The sequence below is a fragment of the Brassica napus genome, chromosome A4 (genome assembly GCF_020379485.1).
Source record: "Brassica napus cultivar Da-Ae chromosome A4, Da-Ae, whole genome shotgun sequence".
In the NCBI taxonomy this organism is placed as follows: domain Eukaryota; kingdom Viridiplantae; phylum Streptophyta; class Magnoliopsida; order Brassicales; family Brassicaceae; genus Brassica; species Brassica napus.
Genome location: NC_063437.1, coordinates 13,524,614 through 13,542,695, shown reverse-complemented (window position 1 = coordinate 13,542,695; position 18,082 = coordinate 13,524,614). Strand labels below are relative to the sequence as shown.

Genomic DNA, 18,082 nt, shown 5'->3' with positions numbered 1-18,082 from the left:
TTATTTACTTCATATTATCCATTATATTGATGATTAGTTAAAAATATCACAATAATTATTTTTATACATTTTGAAAATTAAATTATTAGATCAAATTAGAGTGTAGACTACAAAACAAGTATATAAAGTAGACTTCGTAGGAAGTCTATATATATGTAGACTTCTTTTATTACGTGTAGACTTCCAAAGGATAGAAACGTAAAATACATTTCTGTTTTTTGTTTGGTCATAAAGGTTAAATAGTACTTTCACTACTCTTTTAGGTTGGTTTTGCATTTGACTGAAAGTGAGGTATATTTTTACATTTGACTTGAATATTTGGGTTGGCTTTAGCAAATGTCCCAATATTTAATCCCTATAGTAAAGATTCTAAAATAGACCACTATGCTATCATGATATTGAGCTCATTCCAACCGATGATGCTCATACATAGATGGGATCAATTATGATTGTTACGAAGCGAGCAACAGAGTATCTTATTTATATCCCAGAATTTTTTCTATATACATTTCTTCAATACGAGGAAGTGATAATGCGTGCAAGTTTAGACATGATTTTGCCGGAAACACGAAGAAGTGTTATGATTCATGTAAAAAGAGGCCATAATACATGTGTGGTCTTGTTGTCAAGCGAACCATCATTTCCCACTACACACTCAACTCAAGCCGTTTTGATTCTTCCTCCTCACACTTTTAACGTCGTTTCCAATTATAATTACTACTTATTGTATTTGCTTTCATGATCAATGTGTGTAGTTTACTCTTTTTTACAACGTCTACTTCAAACTGGCTTAGACAACCCCACGCTTTTTCTACGTGAATTCATGACCAGTTACAATCAAATATGATTTAGTGCATTGAGTTCACAATATCAATATGCATTGGTTATATTTGGGGCTATGAGAGAAACTAAGGTATGTGCAATCTTAGGAGAGAAACTAAGGAATGTACGTTAATACAAATCGTTTCGATATCTAATTCCATGGTGGATTTCTTTTTGAAGTAACCCATTTAGGATAAGTTTTATTCTTTCCGTTTAAAAGTAGTTTATCACTTTTATAACAAATGTGGTTTTACATTTCTGATGCAAAAGTATTAAAGAGGATTCTACTTTTTTTTTTCTTACTTTTTATATAATGAAGTTTATGAATTGAAAAAAAAAATCATATATTTTTTTTGGTCAAAGAAAAAATCATACTGTATTTTATTTGACAAACTGTAAGATACGTGCATGTTTTAATGAGAGTATGACTGTGAGAGATCAAGCAGCAACTGGAATTATGATTGTGACACTAGAAGTAATCGATACAAACTTAAAGCACCTGAATGAGAGATCGAGCATCTACTGGAAGAAGGGACACACGTCACACACCCAAGACAAAGTGGATCCACGATCAACCGACCAAGAAGCCATTTCATCCTTTCACCCGAAGCAAAAGACCATTCCTTTGAAACAACATAGAGGCCCGCTCGAAGACCGTCCTCAAGTCTAAGCTAGGACACTCTTCCAAAATCAAGAACCGGCCTTAGACGGGATAATATTAACCACCAAACCTTAACATCGCTCAACTTCCACAACCCCACTCCTCTTCAAAGTCAGCTAAATGAAAGGGTGCAGTATCACCACTTCGAGGCCTTGCTACTTCTTTTTGAAGCTCTAAGAGCCGTGAACACAATAAAACAAAGAGACTCCTTGCATGAACTGCTAAGCATACTACTCAAACTCATGGACAACAAGATGAGCTAGCAAGAACTGAAGTCAAAGAGGCTTGATTTTAGAGGGAACATAGCTCACGCCTCCACGCCACATTCTCAGTCTCCGTGAACATATATCACAAGCCAAAACATACAGAAATGAGCATTCCACCAGTTAGATGGCAAGAAGCGACTATAAATTCTTACCGTAAGCGTACGCATGCAGCAATGCAACACTCATGAGTGATCTCTAAATCAGGTAGAAGAGATGATCAGGAGATGCAATCGCCATCGCTACAGCTACAACTCTCACCCAACACGACGGACCGAGTTGTCGAGATGATCGAAAGGAGAGAGCTTCACCGAGAAAAGATGGACATGGCGGGAGTGGCAGACGAACTGCGTGTGGACAGCGAGGAAAGATAGGATTCATGGAGCAGACTCACATCACATTTCTCCTGTCCGCCATGTCTAATGCCACTGTTTAAAAATTTTAAGTAAATTTTATCACATTTGAATTATGTCCACTGCAAAATCTCATATCAATGCGAATCTATTACATTTGTGACATTTCCATGTGAATCCATTTCATTTGTGAGAAATACTTATCATTATTCCTATAGGTAAGAAAGTCGCAGCTTGCTAAGAAAGACGTAAAAGAAAATTAACAACCGACAATCTAAAAAGGTTAGGAGAACATACTTTGTACACACCTTTAATGGCATGACATGTTTAACCATCAATGGAGATAGATTTTACAATAAGTGCTAAAGGAGATCTTTTGAGAAAAAAGAAGAATAAAGAACTTTTATCTAAATAAGAAAGTGTTTTCTTTTGGTATATAAACATTGATAGATGAACCTAACTGTAATAATTGCATGTTATCCACTTTTAGTCGTATTAATAAGTTTGAAATATCCAAGTAAAAAAAAAAGAAGCTGGAAATCTTTTCTCACGCTTTTGCAAAAATGGTCATAAATTGAACATGTTTGGCTGAAAGGTTATATGATTATTTATCAACAAAAATATGTTTACAACAATAATTTCAATAAAAAACTATCTAATCTATTTAAGGAGAAATATACTATGAAAGCAACATTTAGTGTTAAAAAGATTGATCATTTCAACTATAAAATATCAAAGCCTAAAATAACATGAGACCAATATGAACATATATTTTCGTAATATATATTTATATATATAATATCTTAAATCAATCTAATACATATTAAATTTATATCACATTACTTAAAAAATCTCAACATAATTAGTTTTCATAATGGAGTACTAGATTCGTAGATAAAGATACATATTCCAACATATCTAATCCATTCATAACTCCAAACTTTAACACCACATGAAATAGTTGTACATATAAATATTAATTAATTTAAAACTGTTACATTAAAAAATCTGCGTAAATGTGCGGATCCGAATCTAGTTTATTTATCAGCATCATTTGCAATTTTCTAATTAAATGAAATTTTAGAAACTAAATAAATTGAAATATTTTCAACAAAGTGCAGGTATCTCAATGGTGTCTAGAGATGTTTTTCACAATACTTTCAAAGATTAGTGCCAAAACGTCAGAATTAGTGAAAAGAAAATTAAACTTTCTAGCCAGAGGAAAAGAAAAAAGGAAAGAAAAAAAAAACAGTTGAAATGGATTCACCTAAAAGATTGACAAAAACGGGTTTGCGGTGAGAAGAATCAATGACTTTCAACTAGAAAAAGAAACCAATGATACTGTTTCTGAAATCCGAGTGAATGAATTCTCTCATTTATGAAAAAGCTTCTCCCCCCTTTCTGCTCCTAAGAGCATGAGCATTGGTGAACTCCACTTTGGGGTTCACCAAATTTTTTTAATATTTTTTTGTGGACCCATGAACAGTTATGAACCCGAAATAAATTACCACAATTGATAATATAACTTATAGATTGAGAAAACTGTTACGAAGCGAGCAACAGAGTATCTTATTTATATCCCAGAATTTTTTCTATATACATTTCTTCAATACGAGGAAGTGATAATGCGTGCAAGTTTAGACATGATTTTGCCGGAAACACGAAGAAGTGTTATGATTCATGTAAAAAGAGGCCATAATACATGTGTGGTCTTGTTGTCAAGCGAACCATCATTTCCCACTACACACTCAACTCAAGCCGTTTTGATTCTTCCTCCTCACACTTTTAACGTCGTTTCCAATTATAATTACTACTTATTGTATTTGCTTTCATGATCAATGTGTGTAGTTTACTCTTTTTTACAACGTCTACTTCAAACTGGCTTAGACAACCCCACGCTTTTTCTACGTGAATTCATGACCAGTTACAATCAAATATGATTTAGTGCATTGAGTTCACAATATCAATATGCATTGGTTATATTTGGGGCTATGAGAGAAACTAAGGTATGTGCAATCTTAGGAGAGAAACTAAGGAATGTACGTTAATACAAATCGTTTCGATATCTAATTCCATGGTGGATTTCTTTTTGAAGTAACCCATTTAGGATAAGTTTTATTCTTTCCGTTTAAAAGTAGTTTATCACTTTTATAACAAATGTGGTTTTACATTTCTGATGCAAAAGTATTAAAGAGGATTCTACTTTTTTTTTTCTTACTTTTTATATAATGAAGTTTATGAATTGAAAAAAAAAATCATATATTTTTTTTGGTCAAAGAAAAAATCATACTGTATTTTATTTGACAAACTGTAAGATACGTGCATGTTTTAATGAGAGTATGACTGTGAGAGATCAAGCAGCAACTGGAATTATGATTGTGACACTAGAAGTAATCGATACAAACTTAAAGCACCTGAATGAGAGATCGAGCATCTACTGGAAGAAGGGACACACGTCACACACCCAAGACAAAGTGGATCCACGATCAACCGACCAAGAAGCCATTTCATCCTTTCACCCGAAGCAAAAGACCATTCCTTTGAAACAACATAGAGGCCCGCTCGAAGACCGTCCTCAAGTCTAAGCTAGGACACTCTTCCAAAATCAAGAACCGGCCTTAGACGGGATAATATTAACCACCAAACCTTAACATCGCTCAACTTCCACAACCCCACTCCTCTTCAAAGTCAGCTAAATGAAAGGGTGCAGTATCACCACTTCGAGGCCTTGCTACTTCTTTTTGAAGCTCTAAGAGCCGTGAACACAATAAAACAAAGAGACTCCTTGCATGAACTGCTAAGCATACTACTCAAACTCATGGACAACAAGATGAGCTAGCAAGAACTGAAGTCAAAGAGGCTTGATTTTAGAGGGAACATAGCTCACGCCTCCACGCCACATTCTCAGTCTCCGTGAACATATATCACAAGCCAAAACATACAGAAATGAGCATTCCACCAGTTAGATGGCAAGAAGCGACTATAAATTCTTACCGTAAGCGTACGCATGCAGCAATGCAACACTCATGAGTGATCTCTAAATCAGGTAGAAGAGATGATCAGGAGATGCAATCGCCATCGCTACAGCTACAACTCTCACCCAACACGACGGACCGAGTTGTCGAGATGATCGAAAGGAGAGAGCTTCACCGAGAAAAGATGGACATGGCGGGAGTGGCAGACGAACTGCGTGTGGACAGCGAGGAAAGATAGGATTCATGGAGCAGACTCACATCACATTTCTCCTGTCCGCCATGTCTAATGCCACTGTTTAAAAATTTTAAGTAAATTTTATCACATTTGAATTATGTCCACTGCAAAATCTCATATCAATGCGAATCTATTACATTTGTGACATTTCCATGTGAATCCATTTCATTTGTGAGAAATACTTATCATTATTCCTATAGGTAAGAAAGTCGCAGCTTGCTAAGAAAGACGTAAAAGAAAATTAACAACCGACAATCTAAAAAGGTTAGGAGAACATACTTGGTACACACCTTTAATGGCATGACATGTTTAACCATCAATGGAGATAGATTTTACAATAAGTGCTAAAGGAGATCTTTTGAGAAAAAAGAAGAATAAAGAACTTTTATCTAAATAAGAAAGTGTTTTCTTTTGGTATATAAACATTGATAGATGAACCTAACTGTAATAATTGCATGTTATCCACTTTTAGTCGTATTAATAAGTTTGAAATATCCAAGTAAAAAAAAAAGAAGCTGGAAATCTTTTCTCACGCTTTTGCAAAAATGGTCATAAATTGAACATGTTTGGCTGAAAGGTTATATGATTATTTATCAACAAAAATATGTTTACAACAATAATTTCAATAAAAAACTATCTAATCTATTTAAGGAGAAATATACTATGAAAGCAACATTTAGTGTTAAAAAGATTGATCATTTCAACTATAAAATATCAAAGCCTAAAATAACATGAGACCAATATGAACATATATTTTCGTAATATATATTTATATATATAATATCTTAAATCAATCTAATACATATTAAATTTATATCACATTACTTAAAAAATCTCAACATAATTAGTTTTCATAATGGAGTACTAGATTCGTAGATAAAGATACATATTCCAACATATCTAATCCATTCATAACTCCAAACTTTAACACCACATGAAATAGTTGTACATATAAATATTAATTAATTTAAAACTGTTACATTAAAAAATCTGCGTAAATGTGCGGATCCGAATCTAGTTTATTTATCAGCATCATTTGCAATTTTCTAATTAAATGAAATTTTAGAAACTAAATAAATTGAAATATTTTCAACAAAGTGCAGGTATCTCAATGGTGTCTAGAGATGTTTTTCACAATACTTTCAAAGATTAGTGCCAAAACGTCAGAATTAGTGAAAAGAAAATTAAACTTTCTAGCCAGAGGAAAAGAAAAAAGGAAAGAAAAAAAAAACAGTTGAAATGGATTCACCTAAAAGATTGACAAAAACGGGTTTGCGGTGAGAAGAATCAATGACTTTCAACTAGAAAAAGAAACCAATGATACTGTTTCTGAAATCCGAGTGAATGAATTCTCTCATTTATGAAAAAGCTTCTCCCCCCTTTCTGCTCCTAAGAGCATGAGCATTGGTGAACTCCACTTTGGGGTTCACCAAATTTTTTTAATATTTTTTTGTGGACCCATGAACAGTTTCCTCTTCAACAATTCAATTATTAGCACACATTAACGACAGATTATTAGCACACATTACCACAATTGAACTCCCATATCGATTAAGAACCCTAAATAAAAAACCCCAAATCGATTTTAAATCACACAAATCGCAAATCCCTTTCGAACATTCAGAGAAACGAACCCTACATGAAACGACCATGACGATTTACAGCAATTATTCGAAACCCAGACTTCGATTTACATCCCTAACGCGAAAGCCCCAATTTTGAATTGAAATCCGAGAAAACGGTTTCGAGTTTCCACCACAAAATCGAACCAATTCAACCCTCAATCTACTCGATACTCACCTGAGCAAGTGGAGAAGACACTCCGTCGTCGATTAGAACGAGAAAACCTCCGGGAGACGAAGTCGCACGAAATATCGCCTCTCAGAAAAAAACCCTAGCTTTTTGGTGGAGAAGAACAAATGAGGCGATACACGTCGAACCCCAACTTTCCTCCTCCTCTACGCGCTTTCGTTCAGCAAATCAACACCCGACGCGTGGCTTGAACCCGCTTCATACGGTATCACTCGCAAGGCCCGGTTCATCAAAACGAACCCATTTTTTATTTTCTTTTATTCATCGGTCCCTTAGAACTCGAGCCCATGAACCTAACTAAAACCCCTACTGCGCATGGTCTAACTGTGTCCACACTTCTCTCTCTCCCTCTCAGTGGTATTTAGAATTCTCTATTAAAATAGATTGTCATGTCACACTCAGAGGAAGCTTAATATTATACTATTAATCTACTCAAAGTTTACATATATATTCATGATGTTAGGCACTGACAAAAATGCTCCTTTTTCTTGATTTTATGTCCTTTTGGTTTCTCGTGTACTTGAGAAGCACCACATAGTGAAGTAAACTCTTTTTCTATCTCTATATCTCTCTCCTCATCTTGTCTCCAACTGCTTGAGCTTTCTGGGTTTTTTGCATGAAAGACTTTAAAGTAGCTTTAGTGAGATTCTGCTTTCTATAAACTTTTCTTGGGAGAAAGAGAGATTTTTATCAAATGGGTTTTGGTTTCTGGGGCTATGCATTGATTCTTTCTCTGTTCTTGAAGCAAGTCTATTGCCAAGAACCGAACACAGATGGTTTCTTTGTCTCTGAGTTCATCAAACAAATGAGTTTAACCTCTGCTCAAGCTTACAACTTCTCTGCTCCCTTCTGTTCATGGCAAGGCTTGTTCTGTGATTCCAAGAATGAGCATGTGACTGTGTTAATTGCCACTGGGATGGGTTTATCTGGTCCAATCCCTGACACAACCCTTGGCAAACTCAGCAAGCTTCAGTCTTTGGATCTCAGCAACAACAGAATCTCTGCTTTGCCATCTGATTTCTGGAGTTTGACCACTTTGAAGAGCCTCAACCTCTCCTTCAACCAGATCTCTGGCTCTTTCCCCAGCAATGTTGGCAACTTTGGGCAGCTTGAGTCCCTTGACCTCTCTCACAACAACTTCTCAGGTCAAATCCCTGAGGCTGTGGACTCTCTTGTCAGCTTAAGAGTCTTGAAGTTTGATCACAATGGGTTTCAGATGTCTATCCCAAGAGGACTTCTTGGCTGCCAATCTCTTGTTTCCATTGATCTCTCCTCTAACCAGCTTGAAGGGTCTCTCCCTGATGGGTTTGCCTCTGCATTTCCAAAGCTCAAGACTTTGAACATAGCAGGAAACAAGATCCAGGGAAGGGACAGAGATTTTGAGGACATGAAGTCCATCAATTTCCTCAACATTTCAGGGAACCAGTTTGAAGGTTCAGCCATAGGTTTGTTCAAGGAGACTCTTGAGGTGGCTGATCTCAGCAAGAACCGGCTTCAAGGTCATATCTCTCAGGTAGATTCCAACTGGACTAGTTTGGTTTATCTTGACTTGTCTGAGAATGAGCTCAGTGGAGATATCTTCAAGAATCTCACACTACTAAAGAAGCTTAAGCACTTAAATCTAGCTTGGAATAGATTCAACAGAGGGGTGTTTCCTAGGATTGAGATGATCTATGGTTTAGAGTATCTTAACTTGTCTAACACAAATCTCTCTGGTCACATACCAAGAGAGATCTCAGAGCTGAGTGACTTGAACACACTTGATGTTTCTGGAAACCATCTATCAGGAAACATCCCTATGTTGAGCATCAAGAACCTCGCGGCTATCGATGTTTCCAGGAACAATTTGACTGGAGAGATACCAATGCCTATCATTGAGAAGCTCCAGTGGATGGAGAGTTTCAACTTCTCTTACAACAACTTAACGTTTTGCACTGAAAAATTCTCACCTGAGACTCTTACCAGATCCTTCTATGGCTCTACAAGCAGCTGCCCTATCGCTGCAGACCCGGCTCTCTTCAAGAGGAGACGCTCAGCCACTGGAGTACTCAAGGTGGCTTTGGCGGTGACGCTCTCCGCTATGTTCTTACTCATAGCAGCTTTGGTTTTTGTTGCGTTTGGCCATAAAAGGAAAGTTAAAACCAGTGAAGCCAAAGATGTCTCGGTTAAGGAAGAACAAAGCATCTCAGGTCCATTTTCTTTCCAGACAGATTCCACTACATGGGTGGCTGATGTCAAGCAGGCAAACGCGGTTCCGGTCGTTATCTTTGAGAAGCCGTTGCTGAACATCACCTTCTCTGATCTCTTGTCTGCGACTTCCCATTTCGACAGAGACACTCTTTTAGCAGAAGGTAAGTTCGGTCCGGTCTACAGAGGCTTCCTCCCTGGTGGGATCCATGTAGCTGTTAAAGTTTTGGTCCACGGCTCAACTCTTAGTGACCAAGAAGCAGCTAGAGAGCTGGAGTTTCTTGGGAGAATCAAGCATCCGAATCTTGTTCCGTTAACTGGATATTGCATAGCTGGTGATCAGAGGATTGCTATCTACGAGTACATGGAGAATGGTAACTTGCAGAACCTGCTTCAAGACCTGCCGTTTGGAGTTCAGACAACAGATGACTGGAGCACGGACACATGGGAAGAAGAAGGTGACAACGGTATCCAACACATAGGGCATGAAGGTCCGGTTGCAACGTGGCGGTTTAGGCACATGATTGCACTTGGAACTGCACGAGCGTTGGCCTTCCTTCACCACGGTTGTTCACCGCCAATGATCCATAGGGATGTGAAAGCTAGTAGCGTCTATCTTGACCAGAACTTGGAGCCAAGATTGTCTGATTTTGGTTTGGCTAAAGTCTTTGGAAGTGGATTAGACGATGAGATCACCAACGGCTCGCCGGGTTATCTCCCTCCTGAGTTCTTGCAACGTGAGCAAGAACTGCCGACGCCAAAATCTGATGTATATTGCTTTGGTGTTGTTGTGTTTGAGCTGGTGACAGGGAAGAAGCCTGTTGGAGATGAGTATCTTGATGAGAAAGATACAGACTTGGTGACTTGGGTTAGAAGTTTGGTTAGGAAGAGTCAAGGATCAAAGGCTATTGATCCGAAAATACAACAGACAGGATCAGAAGATCAGATGGAAGAAGCTCTCAAGATTGGGTACCTTTGCACGGCTGATCTTCCTTCAAAGCGCCCAAGTATGCAACAAGTAGTTGGTCTTCTCAAAGATATTGAACCAAAGCCTAATCAATGAAACATCAATCCTCTGCAGATGTTTGGTTTCTCTTTTAATGTTTTGATCTTCCTTGAAAAATCTGTTTTGCTCTTTTCTATGGTTGCTTCATGTGGCCTTTGTTTGCTTGTACATCTATCTATAAAGAACTTCTTGTTTCACGTAAAACTTGTCCTACAATGAGATCATGAGACCAGACACTTAGGACTGGGCATTCGTAGCCGTCAAAGTCGAATTCGGTTTGGTTGATTCGGGATTTTGGATCACATTCGGGTTTTACTAATTACCAGATCAGATTTAGTGCGGTTCTTTCCAGATTCGGTCAAATTGGAATATAAGCAATGTCCAAAATATTTAAAACAAAAAAACTAAACAAATCGACAAAAAAATACTCAAAATGTATAGATTATTCACAAATCTAATTAAAACTAGTCAAACTATCTAAACAAATTAAAAAGTATTCAAAATAACAAATAAAACAAATTATAAAAAAATTTAAAATACTCTAAAATATCTAAACTACCTTTAACATGTAAAAACATCAACATATTTAACTCATTTCTGATATTTTCATATCGTAATTCGGATTTCGGTTCAGTTCATACCCAAACCCCAAAGTACTAAATCGTTCGAATATTTTTGTAACAATTCGGATTGGATCGGATTTCTCAGTTTCTTCGGTTCGGGTTAAAGGTAGGAACTTGGTTTGTGGTAACACCCAACAACTTACAACTTAAGCTGCAATATAATCATATATTACATGAATCTGTATTTGATCACAGTCAGAGGAATAGTGACTTACAGATTCTACTTCTAAGGAAAAGAAACAGAGGGAAAAACAGCGAGTTAGGAAGAAGAGGAAGCTTGAGTACTTGAGTTTGAGCTTGAGCTCCCATAGATGTAAGAGCTGAATCCCCAGAACGTCAAAACCAAAGATAGAATCTTGAAGCCACTCATGGAATCATTCATTAATATAACAGCAGCTACGCTCGTGATGGGCACTCTCACAGCATTAAGCACTCCCGCCATGACCGTAGACGCCAGAAACAAGACAGCGGTCGCTCCAAGAACACCCAACTGAAACGTGACTGCGCTCCAGACAAGAACCTGAACGTACTTCGACTCGACGCCTTTGAAACTCTAATCCTCAGTCACGAGCCATCACTTGAAATCTCTGCTCAACACCATCCTTAGAGTGGTGATTGGCCATCCAGCGACGGCGACCAAGAGATGATCCATTTGCTTTTGCCGCCGTTTGAGAAGTAGAGACGAGAGAGGAGACTAGAAGCTGGGAAGGCTGTGAGCATTGAGGCTCAGCTGAGGATGAGAGAATCCAGTGTGAAAGGGGCTTCTTGGGTTGATTTCTTGACGTTAGAGTCTTAGAGATCGATCCAGTTTGAGTATGAAAATGAAGGAGATGGGGGTACTGTTGTTTCATCCACTAGAAGTCCTGATTAGTCCTTTGCATGCGTTCCTGTCAAATCGCAATGATTCCGGCGAGAGAAAGAAACTGTGCATGCTGTAGGGATCACGAGCTTTAGGAGTTGACGGATCCTTAGCCGTCAGATTCGCTAAACTGGCTATTAACGGCTGAGATCTTGAGATTGTATTTTTTTATTCTAATATGATAGTAACCATTGATCGGTGGTAGGTCGGGAAAACGGCTTATTCATGCCCAAATTATGGATTGCTGAGAAAATACATACCCTAACTTTTACTGCATGTCAAAACATACCTTTACTAATCAAAAATTTAAAATTCATGCCTGAACTAGGGGTCAATAAAAAATACATACCCAACTCTTATTGCATGCCAAAACATACCTTAACTAATAAAAAAATTGAAATTTATGCCTAGTCTTTATAAGTCAACGCTAATCTCAATCTATACTATTTTTTGCGAAATATTTTTTTCGCAACAAAGCTCTCACGTTAAAAATTAGAGTGGCTAAAGTCTATGTTATCCTTAATGAATTTCTATATATATTTTATTATATAATAAAACAAATTTTATATTAAAAATCTTATATATTTTTTAAAAAATATTTATGATGATTTTTATATATTGTGTTGCTATCTTAAAATAATAGTTTACTATTATAAAAGTAAAAAATTAAGGAAGTGATTTTTAAAAAAAATATAATATTGTAAAAAATCACTTCGTTTAATTTTTTTACTTTTATAATAGTAAAATATTATTTTAAGATAACAACATAATATATAAGAATCATCATAATTATTTTAAATATATATAAGATTTTTAACTTAAAATTCATTTTATTATATAATAGAATATATATATATATATATATATATATATATATAAATTTAGTAAGGGTAACATAGACTTTACCCACTCTAATTTTTAACGTGAGAGCTCCGTTGCGAAAAATTAATTCGCAAATAAAATTCATTTTATTATATAATAAAATATATATAAAAATTCATTAGGGGTAACATAGACTTTAACCGCTCTAATTTTAAACGTGAGAGCTTTGTTGCGAAAAATTACTTCGCAAATAATAGTATAGATTCAGATTAGGGTTGACTTCTAAAGACTAGGCATAAATTTCAAATTTTTTGATTAGTTAAGGTATGTTTTGGGATGCAATAAAAGTTGGTGTATGTATTTTTTTATCGATCCCTAGTTCAAGCATGAATTTCAAATTTTTGATTAGTGAAAGTATGTTTTGACATGCAGTAAAAGTTGGGGTATGTATTTTCTCAGCGACCTCTAGTTCGGGCATGAATAAGCCGTTTTCCCGTGGTATGTCTGCCAAAGATATTGGCGATGGTTGTTATCTCATTACCATCTTTCACTTCATTCCACTTTTCACTTTAAAATAAAAGATAAAAATTTTGAGTAAAAAATATTTAATCCTACTTCATTTTTCATTCTATAATAAAATAAAAAATAAATTTATTTTATAAATAAAATAATTTTTTTTTGGTCGGTTGATTTTTCATTTTAAAATAGAGTAAGTTGATTACAGATTTACTCTATTACAAATGAATGAGAAATTTCACTAGAAATGTTCTTATAAATATTTGTTGGAGCCTCTCTTCCTAAAAATTGAATAAAAAATTGGTTTGTAAATAAGTATTTTATAAACCTAATGAATCGAATAAAAATAGAATAAATATAAATTTTATTGTGTATACCTATGATCAATCGTTTTGTTGTGCAAATTTCAACCAGAATTGCAACTTAGAAGTGAAGCGATGTAATGTTTAGTACTAACTAAGAGCTAAAAATATAAGAGAAATGTTGCTTCTGGAACAGAATATAATAATTTGTTACGTTTAGAGTCATCAACAGATTTTTTACAACGTTTCAGAATTCAAATTCCTCTATCTCATCGTTCCGCCAATTCTTCTCGAAAAAAGCATGTAATCTGACAATGACATATGAATCTTTTCTTGCATCTTTGCAGGACTTGCAATCGACATATGAACACAACATGATCAATGTCTCACACTTATATCTGGCAATCTCACAAAGAATGTTGTCAAGTTCACGGCTACCAATTATACAGGCACCTCTCTGTAGAAATCTACAGTGCGAGAGGTTAAGGGTCGTTAGGTTTTTGAGGCTTGTGATGAGAGGCAAAACTCTACCAATATCAATGATGTCGCAAAAACGCAAACTCAGCTTCTTGAGGTTTGGAAAGCAACGAACGATTTCCTCAACCACAACTTCGTTAAGGCAACCCAGAGTTTTAAAGTTGGTGAGGTTTATACAGTTCTCTCCGCTAGCTTGAATCTTGTGTCTCCAGGTTAATGATGTGTGACGTTGATCAATGATTAGCGTTTGGAGATTCTTCCATTGCCTGAATGCAAACTGATATGAGTTCTCGCTTAAATGGCACCATCGTGGTAACACAAGCTTTCTTATGTTTGGCATCCTAAAAAAAACAAAAAGTTATGAGAGATGAGGCAGTCCGGGGTTGTAAGGATCAGCCAATAGGACATATAAAAAAAGAAGGATATTCTAGCTTGGATATAATTACCGTTGCGCAGCGTCAATGAGATCCTCATCAGTTAAGTAGGTATCATAGTTGAAGAACAGGTTGATGGGGACAGTGCTGCTAAATTTGGTGCTTTCAAACAAAACCGTATTGCAACGGTACACATGTTCGTTTACCTTTTCATCTTCGACCCGGGAGTTTGGTAATCGAGGATGGCTGAAGTCCACACGTTGGAGATTTGTGAGGTTGATGGTTTTCCAAAGAGATTTTTCGTGAGAGGCAAGGAACCAAGAGATGCAGACACGTGATGCTCCCATGGTAACATCTATTACGTTGAGTTTTTCGAAAATCTTGACCAAAATATCTCTATCCATGTTTTCCCATTTCAGGTTTTTTCTTGATCTCACCACCGTCACATTGCAGCTACATAAAAAAAAACATTTAGATGAAATATGAAAATGATGGATTCTTAAATTTATAAAGCAAGTGAAGAGGAGAAAAACATTGAACAAAGGAGAGATTTCATAGAGAGTTTCCATCTATGGGCTCTTCTTGGATCATCTAATCTCTTCATCTCAATGCACGTTAAAGAGATTTTTTTAATAAAAACTATTAGAGATTTCTAAGGAATAAAGCAAAAAAAACGAGTGAATTTATATGAAAATCAGCGTGGAAAATCTTCTACACACAACAAAGAGCAGCTTGATTATGTGTAAAAGGTCCACAATGACTCGTTAAACATATCATGTGCAGCCCATAAACTATAATCATACACACCAAACCTTTTGTCCTCCTCACACTTGACTTATTGACACCATGCAAACATATCATGAGCTGCCGCCAGAAGCGGCCATTGGTGGCACGCTGATGAAATGATATCTTCTTCATTTAGACATCGTGTTTAGTTGGTTGGGTATCTTCCCCTTTTTTATACCATCAGCTGTTTAGGAGCAACAATTACTAATATCGACCTTTACTCTCAGAGAACCCGATGAAGAGCTGGTTTGAAGGAATGATCGTAACTAAAACAAACAAACTGGATGCAGAGCGATAGTACGGGAAGAAAGAGCATTTTTAGGGGGTGGTGTTTCTCCTTGGTCAAAAAGGGTACCAAGGAGTGCCAAATATATAGCAACTGTTAGAAAATAAAGTTGTAAAAGATAACCAAGTTGAAGTAGCCTAGTAGAAAGGATAATTTGGTGCACAATGTAAATCTATCGGTTCTGAGTTTAGTTCCCGATGAGAATAAAATTGCCTTATTTAGCCAATTTAAGTTTGGACTTCTGTCAATACAGTTTACATAGTAGACAAAAAAATGTAGATCATTTTCGGTTTGGCCAACATTGTTTGCCCTATTTAAGCAAAAAAAAAAAAAAAAAAAAAGACTTATTCTTGGGTTCACTCCCTAGGGTGAACCTCTAGATTCACCAACCAATAGGATTGTGTTATTTTATATTCGAAATCTTTTAAAAAAAGAAACAAAATATTTTCTCAATCTATAAGTTATATTATATTTTTAAAATAAAAAGGTAAAAATAAATAAATTAAAAAAAAATAGTAATTAAAAAAATATATTTTTAACGTCCTCAACAAAATACTAAACCCTAAATTCTAATCCTTAATCCCTAAACTCTAAATCCTAAATCCTTAGGTAAACCCTAAACCCTTGGATAAATCTTAAACTCCAAATCAAAAACACTAAACACTCGAGGGTTTAGGGTTTAGGGTTTTAGGATTTAGTGTTTTTGATTTAGAGTATGAATTATCCAAGGATTTAGAATTTGCCCAAGGGTTTATAGGGTTTATGATTTAGGGTTTAAGGATTAGGATTTAGGGTTTAGTGTTTTGCTGACGACGATAAAAATATATATTTTTTAAAAAAAATTTTTTCTCTAACTACTATTTTTTTCTAATTTTTTAAACCTTTTTTATTTTAAAAACATAATATATCTTGACAATATTTTGTTTCCTTTTCTAAAAGATATTAAATTTGAAATAATGAAATCCTATTGGTTGGTTCACCTTAGGAAGTGAACCCAAGAATAACTCAAAAAAAAACATTGTTTGCCCTATATTTGTCTTTTCCTTCAAACTTTCTCGAACATACGTTTCAGCGGAGTTGGCATGCATTTATCAGCTACTGTTAGGGAAAGCAGTCAAATCTATACATGAAATATACTATTGTGTAAATCATTACACAAAACTTTGAAAAAGTTTATATGCCATATATTTTGGCTTCCAACGGTAACCAGCTTCCCGCACCGCCCCACAGTTAACAGTAACAAAAATCTCTATATATACTATATATCTATACATTTTTATAAATGTTAGAACCGCACCGCAATTAAACCGCTTGTCCCGCACCGCTCAACCCGCAGTCACCATTCGGAACCTTTGTTTAATTTTTGACGAAATCATATTATCACATCAACTATCACATGAGGTAATTTTATATTGTCATATCAACTGTCACATAAGCTAATTTTACTAACATGAATTAATTCTGTTGACATAGATGCAATATGTACAATAATATTGTTTGTTAAAACAAAATAGTAATTTTATAAAACAAAAATAAAAAAATATCTTCAAAATTTTAATTATTTTAACAAAATTAAGAAAAACTAATTAAAATAAATATTTTTATCATATAATAAATTATATTTTTCTCGATTCTGTATATTATGTTGTTGTTCTCGATTAATTTGCAACTACTTGCATCCATAAAATTTTCTACTTATACCCGCATACTAATCACACTTATTTATAGGACTAGGAAATTCCAAATCAAAAAAAAATCAAACCGAATGTGATCCAAAAAAGAAGTACCGAACCTGAACATAAATGGTTAAATATCCGAATGGATTCAAAATTTTGGTATCTAGAGACCTTGAACCGAATCTGACTCGAACCGAAGTGTTTTGATACCCGAATATATCCGAAATAGATTATATACTTAAATATATTAATTATTTTTAGAATTAATATAAAAGTATGCAAAATATATAAGATATTTTGAAATTTTCCAAAAATAAATGTCTAAATTAAATAGCTAAAAATACTCAAAATACCAAAAATGCTTAAATATATATATTCTATATCCGATTCAAGCCAACCCCATCTAAATTTTAAGTTTAGGTATTTTAGCATGCATTATTCAATTTTATATTAAATACGTTATTTTATTTTTAGATTTTGATAAATTTAAGGTATATATGAATTATAATTTTTGTTAAAATAGTTCAAATGAGTTATCAGAACCCTAGAACTGTAAACTGAGTTAGCCCACGTCCATTAGCCCATATTCATTTATTGTTTGTGGACAAAGAGTGACCATATCCATTAGGAACCATGTCCATTAAGGACCAGACTCCCTAACACCCATGTTTACATGGACTGCCATGAAATCCATAATGGACCATATAAAAAAATTAAAATTTTAATCTATAAGTCTACAAATTTTAAATTTTTGGCAAAAGCTCGATTTTGCGGTTTTGACGGACAAACTCGATTTTCCAATTCTGCAAGGAAAACTCGATTTTTCGGTTTTGGCGGGAAAACTCGATTTTATGATTTTGATGGGAAAACTCGATTTTGCGGTTTTGGCGGGAAAACTCGATTTTGCGATTTTGGTGGGAAAACTCGATTTTGCGATTTTGGCGGAAAAACTCGATTTTACGGTTTGGCGGGAAAACTCAATTTTCCAGTTTTGGCGGAAAAACTCGATTTTCCAGTTTTGGCGGAAAATTTTGATTTTACGGTTTT

At 35.2% G+C, this 18,082-nt stretch overlaps 2 protein-coding genes and 1 long non-coding RNA gene across 4 annotated transcripts; 1 reads left to right on the top strand and 2 right to left on the bottom strand.

The window, feature by feature from the left end:
• Positions 1–1,153: 1,153 nt before the first annotated feature.
• LOC125608005 lies at positions 1,154–7,081 on the bottom strand. The gene is made up of 2 exons (XR_007339041.1): positions 1,902–7,081; positions 1,154–1,816 (listed from the first exon to the last, which is right to left on the bottom strand). It is a non-coding gene; the product is annotated as an uncharacterized LOC125608005 (long non-coding RNA).
• A 457-nt stretch (positions 7,082–7,538) lies between these two features.
• On the top strand, positions 7,539–10,518 carry LOC106446532 (probable LRR receptor-like serine/threonine-protein kinase At2g24230). The gene has a single exon (XM_022689762.2). It carries the CDS (start codon positions 7,816–7,818, stop codon positions 10,369–10,371), a length of 2,556 nt encoding a protein of 851 aa, XP_022545483.2. The 5' UTR covers positions 7,539–7,815; the 3' UTR covers positions 10,372–10,518.
• Positions 10,519–12,823: 2,305 nt separating this feature from the next.
• Positions 12,824–15,732, bottom strand: LOC106446538 (putative F-box protein At4g11580). Of its 2 annotated transcripts, XM_013888309.3 has the most exons (3): positions 14,821–15,730; positions 14,360–14,740; positions 12,825–14,254 (listed from the first exon to the last, which is right to left on the bottom strand). In XM_013888309.3, the coding sequence occupies exons 1-3, from the start codon at positions 14,889–14,891 to the stop codon at positions 13,684–13,686; spliced, it is 1,023 nt and encodes a 340-aa protein (XP_013743763.2). In that variant the 5' UTR covers positions 14,892–15,730; the 3' UTR covers positions 12,825–13,683. The 2 variants fall into 2 exon arrangements, with proteins under 2 accessions (XP_022545486.1, XP_013743763.2); XM_022689765.2 differs by having other exon boundaries at positions 12,824–14,254; positions 14,360–15,732.
• Between the last annotated feature and the right edge of the window lie 2,350 nt (positions 15,733–18,082).